Source organism: Petromyzon marinus, assembly GCF_048934315.1.
Source record: "Petromyzon marinus isolate PM22_M1 ecotype Great Lakes invasive population chromosome 80 unlocalized genomic scaffold, UKy_Petmar_22M1.pri1.0 chr80_unloc.3, whole genome shotgun sequence".
Lineage (NCBI taxonomy): Eukaryota > Metazoa > Chordata > Hyperoartia > Petromyzontiformes > Petromyzontidae > Petromyzon > Petromyzon marinus.
Window position 1 is genome coordinate 376,664 of NW_027422631.1, and position 25,558 is coordinate 402,221.

At 51.4% G+C, this 25,558-nt stretch overlaps 3 protein-coding genes across 3 annotated transcripts; all 3 read left to right on the plus strand.

Annotated features, from left to right (window-relative positions):
* Positions 1–4,679: 4,679 nt before the first annotated feature.
* LOC142908346 (histone-lysine N-methyltransferase PRDM7-like) lies at positions 4,680–13,272 on the plus strand. Its single transcript, XM_076058911.1, has 8 exons — positions 4,680–4,840; positions 6,759–6,926; positions 8,409–8,485; positions 9,303–9,495; positions 10,062–10,196; positions 10,669–10,994; positions 12,134–12,315; positions 12,903–13,272. The coding sequence occupies exons 1-8, from the start codon at positions 4,720–4,722 to the stop codon at positions 13,255–13,257; spliced, it is 1,557 nt and encodes a 518-aa protein (XP_075915026.1). The 5' UTR covers positions 4,680–4,719; the 3' UTR covers positions 13,258–13,272.
* Positions 13,273–13,522: 250 nt separating this feature from the next.
* On the plus strand, positions 13,523–14,771 carry LOC142908347 (uncharacterized). Its single transcript, XM_076058912.1, has 2 exons — positions 13,523–13,547; positions 13,633–14,771. The coding sequence occupies exons 1-2, from the start codon at positions 13,523–13,525 to the stop codon at positions 14,409–14,411; spliced, it is 804 nt and encodes a 267-aa protein (XP_075915027.1). The 3' UTR covers positions 14,412–14,771.
* A 2,663-nt stretch (positions 14,772–17,434) lies between these two features.
* Positions 17,435–24,937, plus strand: LOC142908348 (histone-lysine N-methyltransferase PRDM7-like). The gene is made up of 6 exons (XM_076058913.1): positions 17,435–17,641; positions 19,398–19,565; positions 20,829–20,905; positions 21,723–21,915; positions 23,126–23,229; positions 24,368–24,937. Exons 1-6 carry the CDS (start codon positions 17,521–17,523, stop codon positions 24,935–24,937), a joined length of 1,233 nt encoding a protein of 410 aa, XP_075915028.1. The 5' UTR covers positions 17,435–17,520.
* The last annotated feature ends 621 nt before the right edge of the window (positions 24,938–25,558 follow it).

Here is a 25,558-nt window from a genome sequence, read left to right on the forward strand (position 1 = left end):
GCCGCGTGAAGTGAGGTGGTGACGTCACGCGAGCGTTGTGTTTAACGATTACAGTGGCACGCGGCCTGCACTACGTGAGGGTTACTTTGACACAACGTTACCTCTATCTGAGGTAAAGTTACCTCTATCTGGGGTAAAGTTACCTCTTCCTGAGGTAAAGTTACCTCACCTGAGGTAAAGTTACCTCTATCTGAGGTAATGTTACCTCTACCTGAGGTAATGTTACCTCTACCTGAGGTAAAGTTACCTCTATCTGAGGTAACTTTACCTCTATCTGAGGTAATGTTACCTCTATCTGAGGTAAAGTTACCTCTTCCTGAGGTAAAGTTACCTCACCTGAGGTAAAGTTACCTCTTCCTGAGGTAAAGTTACCTCTATCTGAGATAATGTTACCTCTACCTGAGGTAATGTTACCTCTATCTGAGGTAAAGTTACCTCTTCCTGAGGTAAAGTTACCTCACCTGAGGTAAAGTTACCTCTTCCTGAGGTAAAGTTACCTCTATCTGAGGTAATGTTACCTCTACCTGAGGTAAAGTTACCTCTATCTGAGGTAAAGTTACCTCTATCTGAGGTAAAGTTACCTCACCTGAGGTAATGTTACCTCTACCTGAGGTAAAGTTACCTCTATCTGAGGTAATGTTACCTCTATCTGAGGTAATGTTACCTCTACCTGAGGTAAAGTTACCTCATCTGAGGTAAAGTTACCTCATCTGAGGTAAAATTACCTCGCCTGAGGTAAGATTACCTCTACCTAACGTTATATTACATCACAAGGGGCACAGCAAAATGACTCTACAGTAATTTTGCTGTGCGCCTTTTTTACACCTGATGAAGGAAGCTTGTGTTGCCCCGAAACGTCGTGATTTAATTTAGTTGTTTTGTTTTATTTTTTACCTTCGTTACTTTACCGAAAAAACCAAATAGTATGAATCCTTATTCTTGGTTCTTTCGGTAAAGTCACCACGTAGAAGGGAAACAATAAAATAATAAAAATATAAAACAATAAAATTCTCACCTGACGATGATTGCTGCTTTGTGTTGCAGTCGAAACGTCGTGAGAATTTTGTTTTTATATTTTTATTATTTTATTGTTTCCCTTCTACGTGGTGGTGACTTTACCGAAAGAACCAAGAATATAAATCCGTGCAGTCACGAAAGCTTTAAACCAAAGAGTATGAATCCTTGTAAAAGGTTTAAGTTTGGTGTTTTAACATCTTAACGCAGCTGTTTTGTTGCCAGAAAAAAGGGGAAAACCTCTTCTTATATTTTCGGTCCTGACAAAGGAGGTCACCGTGAAATTAATTAATCGATTTGAGATTTTGTTTTTGTCGTTGGAGGTTTTTATTCAGATTGAGGATCCATAATTAGAGGTTTGTTTTTTTCTAGCGTTGCGTCGCGTCAATATAAATGTTGTGTCGTTAAAACCGACACCACCCGACACAGCCAATTAGCAAGAGGGTTTGTCACGTGAACAGAACGTGCCAACTCGTGATTTAGTACAGCACTAGTGTATAGTGTAGTGCATATTGTAGTGTATAGTGTAGTGTATAGTGTAGTGTATAGTGTAGTGTATAGTGTGTAGTGTAGTGTATAGTAGTGTAGTGTATAGTGTAGTGTATAGTGTAGTGTATAGTAGTGTAGTGTATAGTAGTGTATAGTGTAGTGTATAGTAGTGTAGTGTATAGTGCAGTGTATAGTGTAGTGTATAGTGTAGTGTATAGTAGTGTAGTGTATAGTGTAGTGTATAGTAGTGCAGTGTATAGTGTAGTGTATAGTGTAGTGTATAGTGCAGCGTATAGTGTAGTGTATAGTGTAGTGTATAGTGTAGTGTATAATGTAGCACTACACCGGTTGTGTGTTGGAGAGCAAATCCACAACATTTATAAATCTGAGTAAGACGTTTCGCCAGTAATCACAACCAGCATCATCAGGCGGACAGCCAGATTGTGCCCCTTACTGAATATCTGTGACACAAAGAGCTTCATAGCTTATCGGATACCCCCTACACCATAAAGATTCAGATTTATTTTTAAAAAAAATCTGATTACATCATTGTGTGGTGACGTCACCCGTATCGCATCTCCCCCCTCGGAGTCTGTTGGGATCAAAGCGCGATGACGTCATACGTCTCCCTCACCCCCCACAACCCCCACCCCCCCACACTCCTCTCGACCCCCACTCCCTAAACTCCCCCACCCCTCCTCACCTTCACCCCCCCACCCCCCACCCCACCCCCACTCCCCCCACCTCCACCCCCCACTCCCCCATTCGAATTTTCCCGCGCCGAGCCAAGGAAGGGAGAAGCCGCGTCAATGGCGTCAGCTCACACAGAGGCAAGGACGTTACATTACACGGGGATTACATTACACGGGATTACATTACACGGGGATTACATTGCACGCCGATTACATTACACGGGGATTACATTACAATGGGATTACATCACACGGGCATTGCATTACACGGGGATTACATTGCACGGGGATTACATTACACGGGGATTACATTACACGGGGATTACATTACACGGGGATTACATTATATGGGGATTGCATTACACGGGAATTACATTTGGGTTGCGTTACACGGATATTACATTCACATGACATACGGGGATTACAAGTTACATCACCTGAGGTAATGTTACCTTATCTGAAGGATTACATTTTGATTACATTACACGGTGACTATTATAAGGGTTACATTACACGGGGGTTACATTGCAGTCCGTATTTAAAATCGTGTAAGATTTACGCTACGAGACGACTTCACGTTACGATTACAGCTCCACATCTGGTACAGTGTTGACACGAGCGACTAATTAATTGTACAATATTTACTTTGCACTGAATGAGAATGTCGCGGTGAAGATTACCTTATAATATAACGTGATTTTATTCGGATTGCATCACATTCTGATTACCTTACCCTCAGTGAGGTAATGTTACCTCACCTGAGGTAAAGTTATCTCACCTGAGGTAAAGTTACCTCTACCTAACGTAATGTTACCTCACTTGAGGTAAAGTTACCTCACCTGAGGTAAAGTTATCTCACCTGAGGTAAATTGAACTAACGTGGGGTAATGTTACCTCTACCTGAGGTAAAGTTACTTCACCTCAGGAAAAGTTACCTCAACTGAAGTAATTTAACTTCACCTACGGTAATGTTACCTCGCATGAGGTAAAGTTACCTCATTTGAGATACTGTTACTTTACCTGAGGTAAATTTACCTCGCCTAAGGTAAAGTTACCTCATCTGAGGTAAAGTTATCTCACCTGAGGTAAAGTTACCTCTACTTAACGTTATATTACATCACCTGAGGTAAAGTTACCTCTCCTGAGGTAATGTTACCTCACCTGAGGTAAAGTTACCACTACCTAACGTAATGTTACCTCACTTGAGGTAAAGTTATCTCATTTGAGGTAAAGTTACCTCACCTGAGGTAAAGTTATCTCACCTGTGGTAAATTTAACTAACGTGGGGTAATATTACCTCTACCTGAGGTAAAGTTACTTCACCTCAAGATAAGTTACCTCACCTGAAGTAATTTTACTTCACCAAAGGTAATGTTACCTCGCATGAGGTAAAGTTATCTCTCTTGAGATGTTACTTCACCTGAGGTAATTTTACCTCTGCTTGAGGTAAAGTTACCTGGCCTGAGGTAAAGTTACCTCACCTGAGATAAAGTTACCTCCCCTGAGGTAAAGTTATCTCACCTGAGGTAATGTTACCTCTCCTGAGGTAACGTTACCTCACCTGAGGTAAAGTTACCTCTACCTAACGTAATGTTACCTCACTTGAGGTAAAGTAATCTCATTTGTGGTAAAGTTAACTCACCTGAGGTAAAGTTAGCTCACATGAGGTAAAGTTAGCTCACATGAGGTAAAGTTATCTCACCTGAGGTAAAGTTACCTCACCTGAGGTAAATTTAACTAACGTGGGGTAAAGTTACCTCTATCTGGAGCTAGTACGTCATGGTAAAGTGTGGGGAGTCCCCACACTTTACCACAAAGACAAAGATCCCCCGTGTAGCCTCTAACAGGCTGTTAGTGAGCAGCACCCATTAAGGCTACCGGCACTGTGGCACACGAGGGGGTGGGTGGCCAGCACCACGCCCGGCCGCCTTTGTCTCCCCAGTGGCGATGTTCACACACCGCTACACCGGGTGCTCATTTGAGGCCGAGGCGACCTAGGGGACGAGGTCCCAGGACCGGTTCAGATGATCGTCACCGCTGTTGGTGGTGGCCGTGAGCGGGAATGGAACTCGGGTCTCTGCCGGCTTCGTAGCGCAGCGCTCGGCCAACACCGGCGACGATCTTCTAACCCGGTCCTGGGCCTCGTCCCCTAGGTCGACTCAGCCTCAAATGAGCACCCGGTGCAGCGAGTGTGAAGTAGTGAACATCGCCACTGGGGAGACAAAGGCGGCCGGGCGTGGTGCTGGCCACTCACCCCCTCGCGCGTCGTTCCGGCCTTCATAGGCGCTGCTCGCTAACAGCGCTTGCCCAGACAGTCTGTTAAGGCCACACGGGGGATCTTTGTCTCGTATCCCTGTGACTCGCTATCCGTGTGACTCCTTCTCCGTGACTCGCTATCCGTGTGACTCCATCTCCGTGACTCGCTATCCGTGTGACTCCGTCTCTGTGACTGCTTCTCCGTGACTGCGTCTGACCGTCGTCCGCGTCTCGTCCCCTCCGTGTCTCTGCGCCTCAGCAGCAGGAGATGGGCGACTTCCGAGACATCAGAGGCTTCTTCACCAAGGCCGAGTGGAGCGACCTGGCCGAGTGCGAGAAGCGGCGCTACAGGAACATCAAGCAGAACCACGCCGTCATGCTGAACCTCGGTGGGTACGGCAGGCCCGAGCCTCTTCACAAATAAACTAATTGTCGTAGTGATTATAATGATAATGAGACCAGAACGTCGTAGCAGAGTGCCATGCACGGGGCGCCACGGTGGCTATGAGATGTTAACTACCTCGCCTGGTATACAGGAGGTCGTGGGTTCGATGCCGACCCTGACGATGCCTGTCACATATCTGGAGTCTGCGTGTGTCTCTCCCCGGTGAGATGTTAACTACCTCGCCTGTTCTACAGGATGTCGTGGGTTTGATGCCGACCCTGACGATGGCTGTCATATATCTGGAGTCTGCGTGTGTCTCTCCCCGGTGAGATGTTAACTACCTCGCCTGGTCTACAGGAGGTCGTGGGTTCGATGCCTGTCCTCTGGGTTGTTGCTCCACAATGTAGAATCAACATCACGCGTTTAACGTATTTGGCTGCTGCTGTAAATGTCCACGTGGTGAGCCACTTGGTTGAGCTGTCATTTGTGGCAGCCAGGTGGCTTCTGAAGAAGAAGCCGATAGCTCAGTGGACTTCACTTGGTGAAGTAAAAATAGATTTAGTTTGTGTATTGTGTCGTTGTTGTAACTTTCCTGGCCCCGTGCCCCCTATGGGACATCTGTGAAAAAGAGCTTCATAGCTCATCGGATTCCTAATGTTGGAGAGTAAACCCACAACATTTACAAAAATAGTTTATTTTGTGTGTGTGTGTGATTTGTTTACCTTTCCTATACTTTGCACTCCTATCGTGTTTACTGTATTGCTTGGTGTTGTTGTAGCAGCCACATTATATAGATGAACGTAGTGGCGGTGGTACACCGTTACGCTGTGTAAAATAATCAGCACATTTTTGGCAATAATTACGTTTTTTTCCTCGCGATTCGAGACACCGGACAGAAGGATATTTCGGGTTGGTGGTGGTAGTGGTGGTGGTGCGTCAAAATCAGTTGTCGTGATGCCGTAGTGGCAGGAAGACGGAACGTGACACGAGCAGAATTGAACACGAAGCTTCGCAGTCTGTTGACGTACAGCGGCGCCCAGTCTGATGACGATCTGCTGCTCCGTGCTCCAGTCGTGCCCAGTGTGATGACGATCTGCTGCTCTGTGCTCCAGCGGCTGCTCCGTGCTCCAGCGGCAAGATTTGACTCCTCGTGCCCCTAGAGACTCGGTGGGACGGTTCCTCGATACGACTCGTGGTGTCGCCACCGCACGTTCGGAATGGGGGACGCGGCTGCTGAATCTGAGTGCAACTTCTGACGGAGAGTCCTGCAGCTCACTCAAGGGACGACAGCGACGCCGTCGGGACTGTGAAAAATAAGAATAGGTTTTACGCTTTAGGGGAATGAAACAGGAGGCGGTTAAGATGTTCAAACACCAGATAGATTGTAGCTTTTGCAAGGAATCAAGTTACCGCATTAACCACGCGTACTTGTGGCGAACACGACAAACAAACACTCTCTGATAATATTTAATCGTTGTCTTTGAAACTGATTGGTCTACCCCAGAGACAGCCTTCTTCATGGTCTAGTCTCACCAGTGTCAGACCAGAGAACAACACCAAAAGGCGACCGGTACAAAGACAATGCAGCATCGAGAGCATTGATAGCTCGGGATGAGCAGCTACATGACGGGACCTTTTTGCGAGTATCAAAGTGTGAAAAATAAAAATCGATTTTTCCCTTTCTGGCAATCAAACAGGAGGGAGGCGTTAAGATGTCCACACACCAAATAGATTATTCCTTTTGCAAGGAATCAAAGCTACTGCATTAACCACGCGTGCTTGTGGCGAACACGACAAACAAACACTCTCCGATAATAATCACATCGTCAGGACTGTGTTACGAGGAACCGGTGTGTCGCTATGCTGCACCGGTGTACCGCCAATACGTCCAAATAACAATGACCAACTGCCTCCTTGCGCAGGGATGAACCCGGCCCAGCCCGAGTTCATGCGCGCACGCGGCAAGCGCAGGGCGAGGGGGAATGGAGCGGAGTGCGGGCGGTCGAGCGACTCCGACGAGGAATGGACGAGGAGGAGGAAGAGGAAGGAGGTGGCGGTGCACGGAGGACGAAGAGGCGGAGGAGGCAAACGTAAAAGGGCGCTTGCACAGCGTGCAGAAACCCCCTGTAGACTCACACAGAGACCCCTGTAGACTCACGCAGAGACCCCCTTTAGACTCACACAGAGACCCCCTGTAGACTCATACAAAGACTCCCTGTAGACTCATACAGAGACTCCCTGTAGACTCATATAGAGACCCCCTGTAGACTCACACAGAGACCCCCTGTAGACTCACACAGAGACCCCTCTAGACTCACGCAGAGACCCCCTGCAGACTCACACAGAGACCCCCTGTAGACTCACACAGAGACCCCTGTAGACTCATACAGAGACCCCCTGTAGACTCACACAGAGACCCCTGTAAACTCACACAGAGACCCCCTGTAGACTCACACAGAGACCCCCTGTAGACTCACACAGAGACCCCTGTAGACTCACACAGAGACCCCCTGTAGACTCACACAGAGACCCCTGTAGACTCACATAGAGACCCCTGTAGACTCACACAGAGACCCCTGTAGACTCACACAGAGACCCCCCGTAGACTCACACAGAGATCCCCTGTAGACTCACGCAGAGACCCCTGTAGACTCACACAGAGACCCCTGTAAACTCACACAGAGACCCCTGTAGACTCGCACAGAGACCCCCTGTAGACTCACACAGAGACCCCCTGTAGACTCACACAGAGACCCGTGTAGACTAACACAGAGACCCCCTGTAGACTCACACAGACCTGTGTAGACTCACACAGAGACCCCCTGTAGACTCACACAGAGACCCCTGTAAACTCACACAGAGACCCCTGTAGACTCACACAGGGACCCCTGTAGACTCACACAGAGGCCCCCTGTAGACTCACACAGAGACCCCCTGTAGACTCACACAGAGACCCCCTGTAGACTCACACAGAGACCCCCTGTAGACTCACACAGAGCGCCCTGTAGATTCACACAAAGACCCCTGTAGACTCATGCAGAGGCCCCCTGAAGACTCACGAAGAGACCCCTGTAGACTCACACAGAGACCCCTGTAGACTCACACAGAGACCCCCAACCCATGGAACCTGGTTCTGTCCTGTGATAACAGTCTGTTAAGGCTGCACAAGGGAGATCATTAATTTATTTGTAAATATGTGAGTGAGTAAATGCCTGCATGCGTAAATACACACGTGGGTGTGTTCACACGTGTGTGCGTGTGTTAACGGGTATCCATGTGTTCACACACATGGACACGTGTGTGCGTGTGTTCACTTGTGTGCGTGTGTTCATGTGTGTGTGGGTTCACACGTGCGTGCGTGTGTTCACGCGTGTGTGCGTGTGTTCACACGTGTGTGCGTGTGTTCACGTGCGTGTGTTCACGTGTGTGCGTGTTTTCACGTGTGTGCGTGTGTTCACACGTGCGTGTGTTCACGTGTGTGTATTCACACGTGTGTGCGTGTGTTCACACGTGTGTGCGTGTGTTCACACGTGTGTGCGTGTGTTCACACGTGTGTGCGTGTGTTCACGCAGGAGGAGGCAAGGGGGCTGCTTCACGCTGGGCTACCGTGGGAGAGTCGCACGCGAGGGCAGCTCCCAGCAAGCGCAAGGTCTCTGTGCACAGCGCACGGCACTCCTCTCGTTACAGCTGCTGTTGTTGTTGTCTTTAGTTTGTTGACCTTCCCACGCACCTCCCATTAGCGAGGTTGGCTACGTACGTTGCCAAAGAAATTCAACATACGTACGGACTACTAAACACTACTATACCAGGGACGTGCGGTCAGGGGAGGCAGGCGAGGCTTGAGCCTCACCTGTCATATACTCCAATGAAAATAGCTGTTACGAAAAGTAAAAAATAAAAATTTCCACTGCTCTGTTATAAATGTCATTTCTGTATAATCCCAATCATTACAGAGAGATGGTAACAGGCACGCGCTTATTGCCCGCGCTCCATCCAGTTTCTGAGGGGTTGCGCAATCAGAGGGGAGGCTGAGCTCGTCGCTGCCTCACCTCTCGTCTCCCTGTATTTGCAGCGGAGCTCCACAAATTTGGCGATTTTGACGATCAAAATTATTGGAGTCGTACAGAAATGACGAAATACAGATCAGTGGAAGAATCTTAATTAGTATTTTATTACTTTTTACTTTTCGTAGAAGAGGCTTGGCCTGCCATACCCACCGAGGTTCAGCATGACGACGGCATGGTTATGCGTGATGTATGGAATCAGATATACAGAATCAGAATATCAGAATTAGAATATGTATTGTACTGGAGGAATCCGATGAGGTGTCAGGGTCGAGATCGAACCCGCGACCTCCTGCGTACCAGGCGAGGGAGTGAACATCTCCTAGCCACCGCTGGTCACCGCACCAACTCTGTCCCCCACACCCCCTTCCGACCCCTCACCCCACCGCCCCCTCCGCTCAGACTAAAGCGGAAGCCCTGGAGTACGTGTGGAGCATCTTGCAGGGCGTGGAGGAGGAGCAGCAGCAGGAGGAGGAGTTCAGGGGATTTGAGCTGAGGGAGGTGCACAAGGCCAGGATGGCGATGTTCAGGCTGGAGCGCAGAGCCACCGCCTGCAAGGAGGCCCTGAGGGTGGTGCTCCAGAGGATACGTGGAGGTGCGTAGCCTGCAGCGGTGATTTCTATTCTCACCGCAACTCCAACATCAATAGTCCCGCACCACTTCTTCATGACCCTTGGGCAACACCCATTTCAAACCTTTTAAAACACTCTGCCTCAGCAGCAGACCATGCTTTCTCACTTGATGACGGACGCTTGTGTTGCACCCGAAACGTCGTGATTTATTTTATTTTATACCTACTACGTGACTTTACCGAAAGAACCAAAGAGTATGGATTCCTGCAGTCACGAAAGCTTCAAATCAAGCGTGACGTTGATTCTAAATGTCCAGGAAAAAAACCGGAGGACCCGGAGAAAAATCCACGCAACCACGTGGAGGTACGACACGCAGACTCCAAACGTACAGCGTGGGTCGTCAGGGTCGGAATGGAATCCACGACCTCCCGTAGACCACGCGAGGGAGTCAACATCTCGCCACGGAGGAGAGAGAGAGAGAGACGCGCGGGCTCCAGATGTACGGCAGGCTTCGTCAGGGTCGGGATGGAACCCACGACCTCCCGCACACCGGGAGAGGTGGTCAACATCTCGCCGCGTTTGCCCGCAGGCTCCTCCGTGCCGCCGGCCTCCTCCGCCCAGGCTGCGGTGGTGTCGCTCAGCGCTCGCTCTCGCTACGGCCTGCGGCAGCGCGAGAGGAAAGTCTACACAGAGGTGGAGGAGCCCCAGGATGACGACTTCTTCTGTGAGACCCCCTGCTCCCTCTACCTCTCTCTCTCACTTTCTCACTCTCTCTGTTACTCTGTTACTTTCTGTCACTCTCACTCACTGTCACTCTCTCACTGTCACTTTCTCACTCTCTCACTGTCACTCTATCACACTCTCACCTATCTCTCTCGCTTTGTTACGCTCTCACTGTCTCACACTCTCGCCTATCTCTCTCGCTTTGTTACACGCTCCCTTTCTCGCACTCTCACTCACCCCTCTCTCTTTTGCTCCCTCGCTCAGGGATATAGGGAGGGAGGGGAGGGATGCAGGGAGGGTGACAGGGGATACATCTCCGATGAGCGAGCTAAATAAGTTCACCATGCAGAGAATGAGGGAGGGAGGCATCTGTCTGGAGCGCTCCTCACCCTCTCACTCTCTCACAGTGCCACTGCTGCTGCTGCTACTGCGATTCGCCCCCCTCCTGCTGCTGCTGCTGCTGTGGCTCTCAGTCTGCGAGCTGTGCAGGGATTTCTACCTGGGGGAGTGCTCCGTGCACGGCCCGCCAGAGTTCATCGCGGACGTGGCCGTGGCCCCGGGAGTGGCCGACAGGGCCCGGCTCAGCCTGCCCCAGGTCCTCACCGTCGGCGCCTCCTCCATCGCCGGCGCCGGCCTCGGGGTGTGGAGCAACAGGAAGAAGCTGCCCAAGGGGGTGATGTTTGGGCCCTACCAGGGAGAGGTGTCTGAGGAGAACCCCATGAGCGAGTATTGCTGGCTGGTGAGCTGCTGCTGCTGCTGCTGCAGCCTCCTCCTATTCCTACATCATCATCGTCGTCGTGTGTGGAGAGGAGGCTCGTGAGGGAGATACAGAGAAACCCATAGCTTCACACAGTCACCCACAGACTCACACAGAAGAGGCCCAGAGACTCACACAGAAGAGGCCCAGAGACTCACACAGAGACCCAGAGACTTGCACAGAGACGCATAGACTCACACAGAGACCCAGAGCCTCACACAGAGACCCAGATACTTGCACAGAGACCTACAGACTCACACAGAGACCCAGAGACTCGCACAGAGACCCAGAGACTTGCACAGAGACCCAGAGACTCGCACAGAGCCCTAGAGACTTGCACAGAGACTCACACAGGGACCCACAGATTTACAGAGAGACCCACAGACTCACACAGAGACCCAGAGTCTCACACAGAGACCCAGAGACTCGCACAGAGAGCCCCACAGACTTGCACAGAGACCCAGAGACTCGCATAGAGACCTAGATACTTGCACAGAGACCAGAGACTTGCACAGAGACCCACAGTCTTACACAGAGACCCAGAGTCTCGCACAGAGACCCAAAGTCTCGCACAGAGACCCAGAGACTCGCACAGAGACCCAGAGTCTCGCACAGAGACCCAAAGTCTCGCACAGAGACCCAAAGACTCGCACAGAGACTCAGATAATCGCACAGAGACCCAAAGTCTCACACAGAGACCCACAGACTCGCACAGAGCCCTAGAGACTTGCACAGAGACTCACACAGGGACCCACAGATTCACAGAGAGACCCAAAATTTAACGTCATTATGAGTTCAACTTGTAACCCACAGTAGCCGCTCGCTCGCAAGGACAGAACAACTTCGATGCGCGAGGAGGAACCACAGACTAGTGGTTCCGCCTCACGCACTCCTTACGCAAAAATAAACCACGACACCTCGCCGCTGATCTCGTCAAGAAGCATAAACCATCATCACGTAAACTCTGTTCATGCTCGCAGCGGCGGCGGCGGCGTTTGTCTACACATCGTGCAAAGACGGTGGTCACCGCATGGCGCGGCGCTTACAGACGCACTTCTGCGGCCGTCTGGAAGGTTCTTGCTTCCAATATTAGGAAGCCACTGGGAGCTATGCACTTTTAAATCTTGTAGATTTAAAATTCATTTCTTTAGAACTGCTTTTAGTGTTTAGTTTGTTGTCCTTCCCCCGCACCTCCGATCAGCACGGTTGGCTACGTCCGGTATGAAAGAAGTTCAAGTTACGGTCCAACTCACGTGAATTATCCGTGGATCTGCTCGTGTGCGTGTGTGTTTCAGATTTACAAAAACAAAAAGGATCGTGAATATGTTGATGCTCAGGATGAATCAAAATCAAACTGGATGAGGTGATTCTTGTCTTAAGGACCACTACACAGAGAGACCAGAACCACACCACACAGAGACCAGAACCACTACAGAGACCAGAACCACCAAACAGAGACCAGAACCATCACACAGAGACCAGAACCACAACACACAGAGACCAGAACCACCACACACAGAGACCAGAACCACTACACATAGACCAGAACCACCACACACAGAGACCAGAACCACTATACAGAGACCAGAACCACCACACACAGAGACCAGAACCACCACACACAGAGACCAGAACCACTACAGAGACCAGAACTACTACACACAGACCAGAACCACCACACACAGAGACCAGAACCACGACACACAGAGACCAGAACCACTACACACAGAGACCAGAACCACTAGACACAGAGACCAGAACCACTACACACAGAGACCAGAACCACTGCACACAGAGACCCTGGGCCTCCCCTTGTTCGACTCGGCATCAAATTAGCACCCGGTACTGAGCGTGGTTCCAGCCACACCACCCGCACGTAGCGCCCAGTGCCGGCCCTTAATAGGCGCTCGCTAACGGCGCCCACCCCGCCCCCCGCGTCTGCCCCCGCAGGTTCGTCAACTGCGCGAGGAATGAGCAGGAGCAGAACCTGGTGGCCTTCCAGCACCGGGGGCAGATTTACGACCGCACGTTCCGTGCCGTGGGGCCCGGCTCTGAGCTGCTGGTCTGGTACGGCGAGGAGTTCGCCCAGGAGCTGGGCATCGCCTGCGAGGCCGGGCCCTCGCGACGCCGCAGCAGCAGCAGCAGCAGCGAGTTGGCTCCCAGGGCCACCGCCAGAGACCTGCAGCCCGTGCAGCCTCCACCAAGCGAGGAACTCTGTGAGCACCGCTCACCAGAGACTCACCACTGCTCACCAGACTATAGCCACCACTCACCAGGGATGATAGCCACCACTCACCAGAGATGATAGCCACCGCTCACCAGAGATGATAGCCACCACTCACCAGAGATGATAGCCACTGCTCACCAGAGATGATAGCCACTGCTCACCAGAGGTGATAGGCACCACACACACTACTAAGGTACACATTTGTAACAGTTGTGGTGTGTAGTAGTAAACATTGCCACTGGGGAGACAAAGGCGGCCATGTGTGGTCCTGGCCACCCTCCCACTCGTGTGCCGTGCCGGCCTTCATAGGTACTCGCAAACAGCACTTGCCCAACAGTCTGATATGGCTGTTGGGGACCTTTACCTTTGTATATACACACACGCGTGTTCAAGAGTGTTCATGTCTAGGTGTTGGTGTGTGCACGTGTGTCTTATACCTCTGGGATGACGCAGGTGGAGTGGGTGTGGAGGTGACAAGGCTGCCGTGTCCTGCCTGCAACCGTCAGTTCATCTTCCGCTCTAGTCTAGAGCATCACGTGCAGAGGAGACACCCCACTAAGCCCAGTAACAAAAGTCATCAGTGTGACCAATGTCCATACAGCACAGACAACAAGAATCACTTAAAGATACACCAGAGAACACACACGGGAGAGAAGCCGTTCAAGTGCACCGTGTGTGAGAAGGCGTTTGTACAATTAGCACATCTTCATAGGCACCAGAGATCACACACGGGAGAGAAGCCCTTCAAGTGCACCGTGTGTGAGAAGGCGTTTGCACAACTACCAGATCTTCACAGGCACCAGAGAACACACACGGGAGAGAAGCCGTTCAAGTGCACCGTGTGTGAGAAGGCGTTCGCAGACCCATCAACTCTTCACGAGCACCAGAGAACACACACGGGAGAGAAGCCGTTCAAGTGCACCGTGTGTGAGAAGGCGTTTGCACAGCTATCAACACTTCACAGGCACCAGAGAACACACACGGGAGAGAAGCCGTTCACGTGCACCGTGTGTGAGAAGGCGTTTGCACGGCTATCAACTCTTCACAGCCACCAGAGAACACACACGGGAGAGAAGCCGTTCAAGTGCACCGTGTGTGAGAAGGCGTTTGAACGGCCATCAACACTTCACAGGCACCAGAGAACACACACCGGCCAGAATGCATTTTCTCATCCACGTGGAAACAGAAAAGTCAGCCATCCTGAGCACAAAGCGTACAGCGCCGAGCTGTGAATTAGTTTCCAACAACAGGCCACGTGATTAACCGAGGCTGTGCCACTCTTGAAACTGATTTTGAATGTGAACACGGAAACCTACGGAATCCTCCTACACCTGCCTCACACCCTGTGGGGGGCGGGAGATTAAACCGACCCGGCCACCCCTCGATTGCAAGTGCGGAGTTCTCGGTCCCAACCACTGCACGTCCCCCACCTCCACCCCCACCACCTGGGGGTCCCCGTGTGTGTGAGTGTGCAGAGTCCCCCGTGCAGAGCTGCACTGTTGTTACCCTAGAGGGGGGCACCGCAGGGCGATCCACCTACAGATACCCCAGTCTGCACGTCTCCCGCCGGTCTCCGTGAGCACCGCGTGCCGTCTCGGATACCCCCTACACCATAAAGATTCAGATTTATTTTCAAAAAATCTGGATACGTCATTGCGTGGTGACGTCACCCGTATCGCATCTCCCCCTCGGAGTCTGTTGGGAGCAAAGCGCGATGACGTCATACGTCTCCCTCACCCCCCCCACTCCCCCCAACTCCCCCACCCCCAACTCCCCCACCCCCCACCCCACCCCCACCCCCCACTCCCCCCACCCCCCACTCCCCCATTCGAATTTTCCCGACGCCGATCCAAGGAAGGGAGAAGCCGCGTCAATGGCGTCAGCTCACACAGAGGCAAGGACGTTACATTACACGGGGATTACATTACACGGGATTACATTACACGGGGATTACATTACACGGCGATTACATTACACGGGGATTACATTACAAGGGGATTACATCACACGGGCATTGCATTACACGGGGATTACATTGCACGGGGATTACAGTACACGGGGATTACATGACACGGGGATTACATTACACGGGGATTACATTATATGGGGATTGCATTACACGGGAATTACATTTGGGTTGCGTTACACGGATATTACATTCACATGACATACGGGGATTACAAGTTACATCACCTGAGGTAATGTTACCTTATCTGAAGGATTACATTTTGATTACATTACACGGTGACTATTATAAGGGTTACATTACACGGGGGTTACATTGCAGTCCGTATTTAAAATCGTGTAAGATTTACGCTACGAGACGACTTCACGTTACGATTACAGCTCCACATCTGGTACAGTGTTGACACGAGCAACTAATTAATTGTACAATATTTACTTTGCAGTGAATGAGAATGTCGCGGTGAAGATTACCTTATAATATAACGTGATTTTATTCGGATTGCATCACATTCTGATTACCTTACCCTCAGTGAGGTAATGTTACCTCACCTGAGGTAAAGTTATCTCACCTGAGGTAAAGTTACCTCTACCTAACGTAATGTTACCTCACTTGAGGTAAAGTTACCTCACCTGAGGTAAAGTTATCTCACCTGAGGTAAATTGAACTAACGTGGGGTAATGTTACCTCTACCTGAGGTAAAGTTACTTCACCTCAGGAAAAGTTACCTCAACTGAAGTAATTTAACTTCACCTACGGTAATGTTACCTCGCATGAGGTAAAGTTACCTCATTTGAGATATTGTTACTTTACCTGAGGTAAATTTACCTCGCCTAAGGTAAAGTTACCTCATCTGAGGTAAAGTTATCTCACCTGAGGTAAAGTTACCTCTACTTAACGTTATATTACATCACTTGAGGTAAAGCTACTTCACCTGAGGTAATGTTTCCTCTACCTGAAGTAAAGTTATCTCATCTGTGGTAAATTTACCTCGCCTAAGGTAAAGTTATCTCAACTGAGGTAAAGTTTCCTCTACCTGAGGTAATGTTACCTCACCTGAGATAAAGTTACCTCCCCTGAGGTAACGTTACCTCACCTGAGGTAAAGTTACCTCTACCTAACGTAATGTTACCTCACTTGAGGTAAAGTTATCTCATTTGAGGTAAAGTTACCTCACCTGAGGTAAAGTTATCTCACCTGAGGTAAATTTAACTAACGTGGGGTAATATTACCTCTACCTGAGGTAAAGTTACTTCACCTCAAGAAAAGTTACCTCACCTGAAGTAATTTTACTTCACCAAAGGTAATGTTACCTCGCATGAGGTAAAGTTATCTCTCTTGAGATGTTACTTCACCTGAGGTAATTTTACCTCTGCCTGAGGTAAAGTTACCTGGCCTGAGGTAAAGTTACCTCACCTGAGATAAAGTTACCTCACCTGAGGTAAAGTTACCTCTACCTAACGTAATGTTACCTCACTTGAGGTAAAGTAATCTCATTTGTGGTAAAGTTACCTCACCTGAGGTAAAGTTAGCTCACATGAGGTAAAGTTAGCTCACATGAGGTAAAGTTACCGCATCTGAGGTAAATTTAACTAACGTGGGGTAAAGTTACCTCTATCTGGAGCTAATACGTCATGGTAGAGGTGGGGAGTCCTCACACTTTACCACAAAGACAAAGATCCCCCGTGTAGCCTCTAACAGGCTGTTAGTGAGCAGCACCCATTAAGGCTACCGGCACTGTGGCACACGAGGGGGTGGGTGGCCAGCACCACGCCCGGCCGCCTTTGTCTCCCCAGTGGCGATGTTCACACACCGCTACACCGGGTGCTCATTTGAGGCCGAGTCGACCTAGGGGACGAGGTCCCAGGACCGGTTCAGATGATCGTCACCGCTGTTGGTGGTGGCCGTGAGCGGGAATGGAACTCGGGTCTCTGCCGGCTTCGTAGCGCAGCGCTCGGCCAACACCGGCGACGATCTTCTAACCCGGTCCTGGGCCTCGTCCCCTAGGTCGACTCAGCCTCAAATGAGCACCCGGTGTAGCGAGTGTGAAGTAGTGAACATCGCCACTGGGGAGACAAAGGCGGCCGGGCGTGGTGCTGGCCACCCACCCCCTCGCGCGTCGTTCCGGCCTTCATAGGCGCTGCTCGCTAACAGCGCTTGCCCAGACAGTCTGTTAAGGCCACACGGGGGATCTTTGTCTCGTATCCCTGTGACTCGCTATCCGTGTGACTCCTTCTCCGTGACTCGCTATCCGTGTGACTCCATCTCCGTGACTCGCTATCTGTGTGACTCCGTCTCCGTGACTGCTTCTCCGTGACTGCGTCTGACCGTCGTCCGCGTCTCGTCCCCTCCGTGTCTCTGCGCCTCAGCAGCAGGAGATGGGCGACTTCCGAGACATCAGAGGCTTCTTCACCAAGGCCGAGTGGGGCGACCTGGCCGAGTGCGAGAAGCGGCGCTACAGGAACATCAAGCAGAACCACGCCGTCATGCTGAACCTCGGTGGGTACGGCAGGCCCGAGCCTCTTCACAAATAAACTAATTGTCGTAGTGATTATAATGATGAGACCAGAACGTCGTAGCAGAGTGCCATGCACGGGGCGCCACGGTGGCTATGAGATGTTAACTACCTCGCCTGGTCTACACGAGGTCGTGGGTTCGATGCCGACCCTGACGATGCCTGTCACATATCTGGAGTCTGCGTGTGTCTCTCCCCGGTGAGATGTTAACTACCTCGCCTGGTCTACAGGAGGTCGTGGGTTCGATGCCTGTCCTCTGGGTTGTCGCTCCACAATGTAGAATCAACATCACGCGTTTAACGTTTTTGGCTGCTGCTGTAAATGTCTACGTGGTGAGCCACTTGGTTGAGCTGTCATTTGTGGCAGCCAGGTGGCTTCTGAAGAAGAAGCCGATAGCTCAGTGGACTTCACTTGGTGAAGTGCCCCCTATGGGACATCTGTGAAAAAGAGCTTCATAGCTCATCGGATTCCTAATGTTGGAGAGTAAACCCACAACATTTACAAAAATAGTTTATTTTGTGTGTGTGTGATTTGTTTACCTTTCCTATACTTTGCACTCCTATCGTGTTTACTGTATTGCTTGGTGTTGTTGTAGCAGCCACATTATATAGATGAACGTAGTGGCGGTGGTACACCGTTACGCTGTGTAAAATAATCAGCACATTTTTGGCAATAATTACGTTTTTTTCCTCGCGATTCGAGACACCGGACAGAAGGATATTTCGGGTTGGTGGTGGTAGTGGTGGTGGTGCGTCAAAATCAGTTGTCGTGATGCCGTAGTGGCAGGAAGACGGAACGTGACACGAGCAGAATTGAACACGAAGCTTCGCAGTCTGTTGACGTACAGCGGCGCCCAGTCTGATGACGATCTGCTGCTCCGTGCTCCAGTCGTGCCCAGTGTGATGACGATCTGCTGCTCTGTGCTCCAGCGGCTGTTCCGTGCTCCAGCGGCAAGATTTGACTCCTCGTGCCCCTAGAGACTCGGTGGGACGGTTCCTCGATACGACTCGTGGTGTCGCCACCGCACGTTCGGAATGGGGGACGCGGCTGCTGAATCTGAGTGCAACTTCTGACGGAGAGTCCTGCAGCTCACTCAAGGGGCGACAGCGACGCCGTCGGGACTGTGAAAAATAAGAATAGGTTTTACGCTTTAGGGGAATGAAACAGGAGGCGGTTAAGATGTTCAAACACCAGATAGATTGTAGCTTTTGCAAGGAATCAAGTTACCGCATTAACCACGCGTACTTGTGGCGAACACGACAAACAAACACTCTCTGATAATATTTAATCGTTGTCTTTGAAACTGATTGGTCTACCCCAGAGACAGCCTTCTTCATGGTCTAGTCTCACCAGTGTCAGACCAGAGAACAACACCAAAAGGCGACCGGTACAAAGACAATGCAGCATCGAGAGCATTGATAGCTCGGGATGAGCAGCTACATGACGGGACCTTTTTGCGAGTATCAATGTGTGAAAAATAAAAATCGATTTTTCCCTTTCTGGCAATCAAACAGGAGGGAGGCGTTAAGATGTCCACACACCAAATAGATTATTCCTTTTGCAAGGAATCAAAGCTACTGCATTAACCACGCGTGCTTGTGGCGAACACGACAAACAAACACTCTCCGATAATAATCACATCGTCAGGACTGTGTTACGAGGAACCGGTGTGTCGCTATGCTGCACCGGTGTACCGCCAATACGTCCAAATAACAATGACCGACTGCCTCCTTGCGCAGGGATGAACCCGGCCCAGCCCGAGTTCATGCGCGCACGCGGCAAGCACAGGGCGAGGGGGAATGGAGCGGAGTGCGGGCGGTCGAGCGACTCCGACGAGGAATGGACGAGGAGGAGGAAGAGGAAGGAGGTGGCGGTGCACGGAGGACGAAGAGGCGGAGGAGGCAAACGTAAAAGGGCGCTTGCACAGCGTGCAGAAACCCCCTGTAGACTCACACAGAGACCCCTGTAGACTCACGCAGAGACCCCCTTTAGACTCACACAGAGACCCCCTGTAGACTCATACAAAGACTCCCTGTAGACTCATACAGAGACTCCCTGTAGACTCATATAGAGACCCCCTGTAGACTCACACAGAGACCCCCTGTAGACTCACACAGAGACCCCTGTAGACTCACGCAGAGACCCCCTGCAGACTCACACAGAGACCCCCTGTAGACTCACACAGAGACCCCTGTAGACTCATACAGAGACCCCCTGTAGACTCACACAGAGACCCCTGTAAACTCACACAGAGACCCCCTGTAGACTCACACAGAGACCCCCTGTAGACTCACACAGAGACCCCCTGTAGACTCACACAGAGACCCCCTGTAGACTCACACAGAGACCCCCTGTAGACTCACACAGAGACCCCTGTAGACTCACACAGAGACCCCTGTAGACTCACACAGAGACCCCCCGTAGACTCACACAGAGACCCCCTGTAGACTCACGCAGAGACCCCTGTAGACTCACACAGAGACCCCTGTAAACTCACACAGAGACCCCTGTAGACTCACACAGGGACCCCTGTAGACTCACACAGAGGCCCCCTGTAGACTCACACAGAGACCCCCTGTAGACTCACACAGAGACCCCCTGTAGACTCACACAGAGTGCCCTGTAGATTCACACAAAGACCCCTGTAGACTCATGCAGAGGCCCCCTGAAGACTCACGAAGAGACCCCTGTAGACTCACACAGAGACCCCTGTAGACTCACACAGAGACCCCCAACCCATGGAACCTGGTTCTGTCCTGTGATAACAGTCTGTTAAGGCTGCACAAGGGAGATCATTAATTTATTTGTAAATATGTGAGTGAGTAAATGCCTGCATGCGTAAATACACACGTGGGTGTGTTCACACGTGTGTGCGTGTGTTAACGGGTATCCATGTGTTCACACACATGGACACGTGTGTGCGTGTGTTCACTTGTGTGCGTGTGTTCATGTGTGTGTGGGTTCACACGTGCGTGCGTGTGTTCACGTGTGTGTGCGTGTGTTCACACGTGTGTGCGTGTGTTCACGTGCGTGTGTTCACGTGTGTGCGTGTTTTCACGTGTGTGCGTGTGTTCACACGTGCGTGTGTTCACGTGTGTGTATTCACACGTGTGTGCGTGTGTTCACACGTGTGTGCGTGTGTTCACACGTGTGTGCGTGTGTTCACGCAGGAGGAGGCAAGGGGGCTGCTTCACGCTGGGCTACCGTGGGAGAGTCGCACGCGAGGGCAGCTCCCAGCAAGCGCAAGGTCTCTGTGCACAGCGCACGGCACTCCTCTCGTTACAGCTGCTGTTGTTGTTGTCTTTAGTTTGTTGACCTTCCCACGCACCTCCCATTAGCGAGGTTGGCTACGTACGGTGCCAAAGAAATTCAACATACGTACGGACTACTAAACACTACTATACCAGGGACGTGCGGTCAGGGGAGGCAGGCGAGGCTTGAGCCTCACCTGTCATATACTCCAATGAAAATAGCTGTTACGAAAAGTAAAAAATAAAAATTTCCACTGCTCTGTTATAAATGTCATTTCTGTATAATTCCAATCATTACAGAGAGATAGTAACAGGCACGCGCTTATTGCCCGCGCTCCATCCAGTTTCTGAGGGGTTGCGCAATCAGAGGGGAGGCTGAGCTCGTCGCTGTCTCACCTCTCGTCTCCCTGTATTTGCAGCGGAGCTCCGCAAATTTGGCGATTTTGACGATCAAAATTATTGGAGTCGTACAGAAATGACGAAACACAGATCAGTGGAAGAATCTTAATTTGTATTTTATTACTTTTTACTTTTCGTAGAAGAGTCTTGGCCTGCCATACCCACGGAGGTTCAGCATGACGACGGCATGGTTCTGCTTGATGTCTGGAATCAGATATACAGAATCAGAATATCAGAATTAGAATATGTATTGTAATGGAGGAATCCGATGAGGTGTCAGGGTCGAGATCGAACCCGCGACCTCCTGCGTACCAGGCGAGGGAGTTAACATCTCCTAGCCACCGCTGGTCACCGCACCAACTCTGTCCCCCACACCCCCTTCCGACCCCTCACCCCACCGCCCCCTCCGCTCAGACTAAAGCGGAAGCCCTGGAGTACGTGTGGAGCATCTTGCAGGGCGTGGAGGAGGAGCAGCAGCAGGAGGAGGAGTTCAGGGGATTTGAGCTGAGGGAGGTGCACAAGGCCAGGATGGCGATGTTCAGGCTGGAGCGCAGAGCCACCGCCTGCAAGGAGGCCCTGAGGGTGGTGCTCCAGAGGATACGTGGAGGTGCGTAGCCTGCAGCGGTGATTTCTATTCACACCGCAACTCCACGCTCCCCTCTATTCACACCGCAACTCCACGCTCCCCTCTATTCTCACCAGAATTCCACGCTCCCCCTCTATTCTCACCGGAACTCCACACTCCACCTCTATTCTCATCGGAACTCCACACTCCACCTCTATTCCCACCGGAACTCCACGCTCCCCTCTATTCTCACCGGAACTCCACACTCCACTCTATTCTCACCGGAACTCCACGCTCCCATCTATTCTCACCGGAACTCCACACTCCCCTCTATTCTCACCGGAACTCCACGCTCCCCTCTATTCTCACCGGAACTCCACGCTCCCCCTCTATTCTCACTGGAACTCCACACTCCCCTCTATTCTCACCGGAACTCCACGTTCCCCTCTATTCTCACCGGAACTCCACGCTCCCCCTCTATTTTCACCGGAACTCCACACTCCCCTCTATTCTCACCGGAACTCCATGCTCCCCTCTATTCTCACCGGAACTCCACGCTCCCCTCTATTCTCACCGGAACTCCACGCTCCTCTATTCTCACTGGAACTCCACGCTCCCCTCTATTCTCACCGGAACTCCACACTCCCCTCTATTCTCACCGGAACTCCACGCTCCTCTATTCTCACCGGAACTCCACGCTCCCCCGCTATTCTCACCGGAACTCCACACTCCCCTCTATTCTCACCGGAACTCCACGCTCCCCTCTATTCTCACCGGAACTCCACGTTCCCCTCTATTCTCACCGGAACTCCACACTCCCCTCTATTCTCACCGGAACTCCACGCTTCCCTCTATTCTCTTCGGAACTCCACGCTCCCCTCTATTCTCACCGGAACTCCACTCTATTCTCACCGGAACTCCACGCTCCCATCTATTCTCACCGGAACTCCACACTCCCCTCTATTCTCACCGGAACTCCACACTCCCCTCTATTCTCACCGGAACTCCACGCTCCCCTCTATTCTCACTGGAACTCCACGCTCCCCCTCTATTCTCACCGGAACTCCACGCTCCCCTCTATTCTCACCGGAACTCCACGCTCCCCTCTATTCTCACCGGAATCCACGCAACCACGGGGAGGTACAACACGCAGACTCCACACGTACAGGGTGAGTCGTCAGGGTCGGGATCGCTTCCACGACCTCTCGTAGACCACGTGAGGGAGTCAACATCTCGCCGCGTTTGCCCGCAGGCTCCTCCGTGCCGCCGGCCTCCTCCGCCCAGGCTGCGGCGGTGTCGCTCAGCGCTCGCTCTCGCTACGGCCTGCGGCAGCGCGAGAGGAAAGTCTACACAGAGGTGGAGGAGCCCCAGGACGACGACTTCTTCTGTGAGACCCCCTGCTCCCTCTACCTCTCTCTCTCACTGTCTCAGTCACTCACTGTCACATTCTCAACTATCTCTCTCACTTTGTTACACTCTCACTGTCTCACACTCTCACCTATCTCTCTCGCTTTGTTACACTCTCACTGTCTCACACTCTCACCTATCTCTCTCACTTTGTTACACTCTCACTGTCTCACACTCTCACCCATCTCTCTCGCTTTGTTACACTCTCACTGTCTCACACTCTCTCCTATCTCTCTCACTTTGTTACACTCTCACTGTCTCACACTCTCTCCTATCTCTCTAACTTTGTTACACTCTCACTGTCTCACACTCTCACCTATCTCTCTCACTTTGTTACACTCTCACTGTCTCACACTCTCACCTATCTCTCTCACTTTGTTACACTCTCACTGTCTCACACTCTCACCTATCTCTCTCGCTTTGTTACACTCTCACTGTCTCACACTCTCACCTATCTCTCTCACTTTGTTACACTCTCACTGTCTCACACACTCACCTATCTCTCTCGCTTTGTTACACTCTCACTGTCTCACACTCTCACCTATCTCTCTCACTTTGTTACACTCTCACTGTCTCACACTCTCACCTATCTCTCTCGCTTTGTTACACTCTCACTGTCTCACACTCTCACCTATCTCTCTCACTTTGTTACACTCTCACTGTCTCACACTCTCACCTATCTCTCTCACTTTGTTAGTCTCACTGTCTCACACTCTCACCTATCTCTCTCGCTTTGTTACACTCTCACTGTCTCACACTCTCACCTATCTCTCTCGCTTTGTTACACTCTCACTGTCTCACACTCTCACCTATCTCTCTCGCTTTGTTACACTCTCACTGTCTCACACTCTCACCTATCTCTCTCGCTTTGTTATACTCTCACATTCTCACACTCTCACCTATCTCTCTCACTTTGTTACACTCTCACTTTCTCACACTCTCACCTATCTCCTCTCTATTGCTTCCGCGTTCTCACTCGATATATTCCACCTGCTCCCTCTCACTCTCTCCCCCTCGCCCTCCCTCTCACACGCTCCCTTTCTCGCACTCTCACTCACCCCTTTCTCTCTTTTGCTCCCTCACTCAGGGATGCAGCGAGGAAGGGAGGGATGCAGGGAGGGTGACAGGGGATACATCTCCGATGGGCGAGCTAAATAAGTTCACCATGCAGAGAGGGAGGGAGGGAGGCATCTGTCTGGAGCGCTCCTCACCCTCTCACTCTCTCACAGTGCCACTGCTGCTGCTGCTGCTGCTACTGCGATTCGCCCCCCTCCTGCTGCTGCTGCTGCCGCTGTGGCTCTCAGTCTGCGAGCTGTGCAGGGATTTCTACCTGGGGGAGTGCTCCGTGCACGGCCCGCCAGAGTTCATCGCGGACGCGGCCGTGGCCCCGGGAGTGGCCGACAGGGCCCGGCTCAGCCTGCCCCAGGGCCTCACCGTCGGCGCCTCCTCCATCGCCGGCGCCGGCCTCGGGGTGTGGAGCAACAGGAAGAAGCTGCCCAAGGGGGTGATGTTTGGGCCCTACCAGGGAGAGGTGTCTGAGGAGAACCCTGTGAGCGAGTACTGCTGGCTGGTGAGCTGCTGCTGCTGCCAATGCTGCAGCCTCCTCCTATTCCTACATCATCATCGTCGTTGTCGTGTGTGGAGAGGAGGCTCGTGAAGGAGATACAGAGAAACCCATAGCTTCACACAGTCACCCACAGACTCACACAGAAGAGACCTTAGAGACTCACGCAGAGACCCAGAGACTCACACAGAGACCTTAGAGACTCGCACAGAGACCCAAAGTCTCACACAGAGACCCAGAGACTCGCACAGAGACCCAGAGAATCGCACAGAGACCCACAGACTCACACAGAGAGACCCACAGACTCACACAGAGACCTAGAGACTTGCACAGAGACCCACAGTCTCACACAGAGACCCAGAGACTCGCACAGAGACTTGCACAGAGACCCACAGAATCGCACAGAGACCCACAGTCTCACACAGAGACCCAGAGAATCGCACAGAGACCCACAGTCTCACACAGAGACCCAGAGACTCGCACAGAGACCCAGAGACTCGCACAGAGACTCAGAGACTCGCACAGAGACCCACAGTCTCATATAGAGACCCAGAGACTCGCACAGAGACTCACACAGAGACCCACAGATTCACAGAGGGACCCACAGATTCACAGAGAGACCCAAAATTTAACGTCATAATGAGTTCAACTTGTAACCCACAGTAGCCGCTCGCTCGCAAGGACAGAACAACTTCGATGCGTAAGGAGGAACCA

Bases quoted from the DNA above. Each gene is read 5' to 3' on its own strand.
- LOC142908347 (XM_076058912.1), top strand. From the start codon at position 13,523: ATGGCTGTTGGGGACCTTTACCTTT. The intron at 13,548-13,632 runs GTATATACACAC...GGGATGACGCAG, and splicing joins TGTTGGGGACCTTTACCTTT to GTGGAGTGGGTGTGGAGGTG.
- LOC142908348 (XM_076058913.1), top strand. From the start codon at position 17,521: ATGGGCGACTTCCGAGACATCAGAGGCTTCTTCACCAAGGCCGAGTGG. The intron at 17,642-19,397 runs GTGGGTACGGCA...CTCCTTGCGCAG, and splicing joins CGCCGTCATGCTGAACCTCG to GGATGAACCCGGCCCAGCCC. The intron at 20,906-21,722 runs GTCTCTGTGCAC...CCCTCCGCTCAG, and splicing joins CAGCTCCCAGCAAGCGCAAG to ACTAAAGCGGAAGCCCTGGA.
- LOC142908346 (XM_076058911.1), top strand. From the start codon at position 4,720: ATGGGCGACTTCCGAGACATCAGAGGCTTCTTCACCAAGGCCGAGTGG. The intron at 6,927-8,408 runs GTAAAAGGGCGC...GTGTTCACGCAG, and splicing joins AAGAGGCGGAGGAGGCAAAC to GAGGAGGCAAGGGGGCTGCT. The intron at 8,486-9,302 runs GTCTCTGTGCAC...CCCTCCGCTCAG, and splicing joins CAGCTCCCAGCAAGCGCAAG to ACTAAAGCGGAAGCCCTGGA.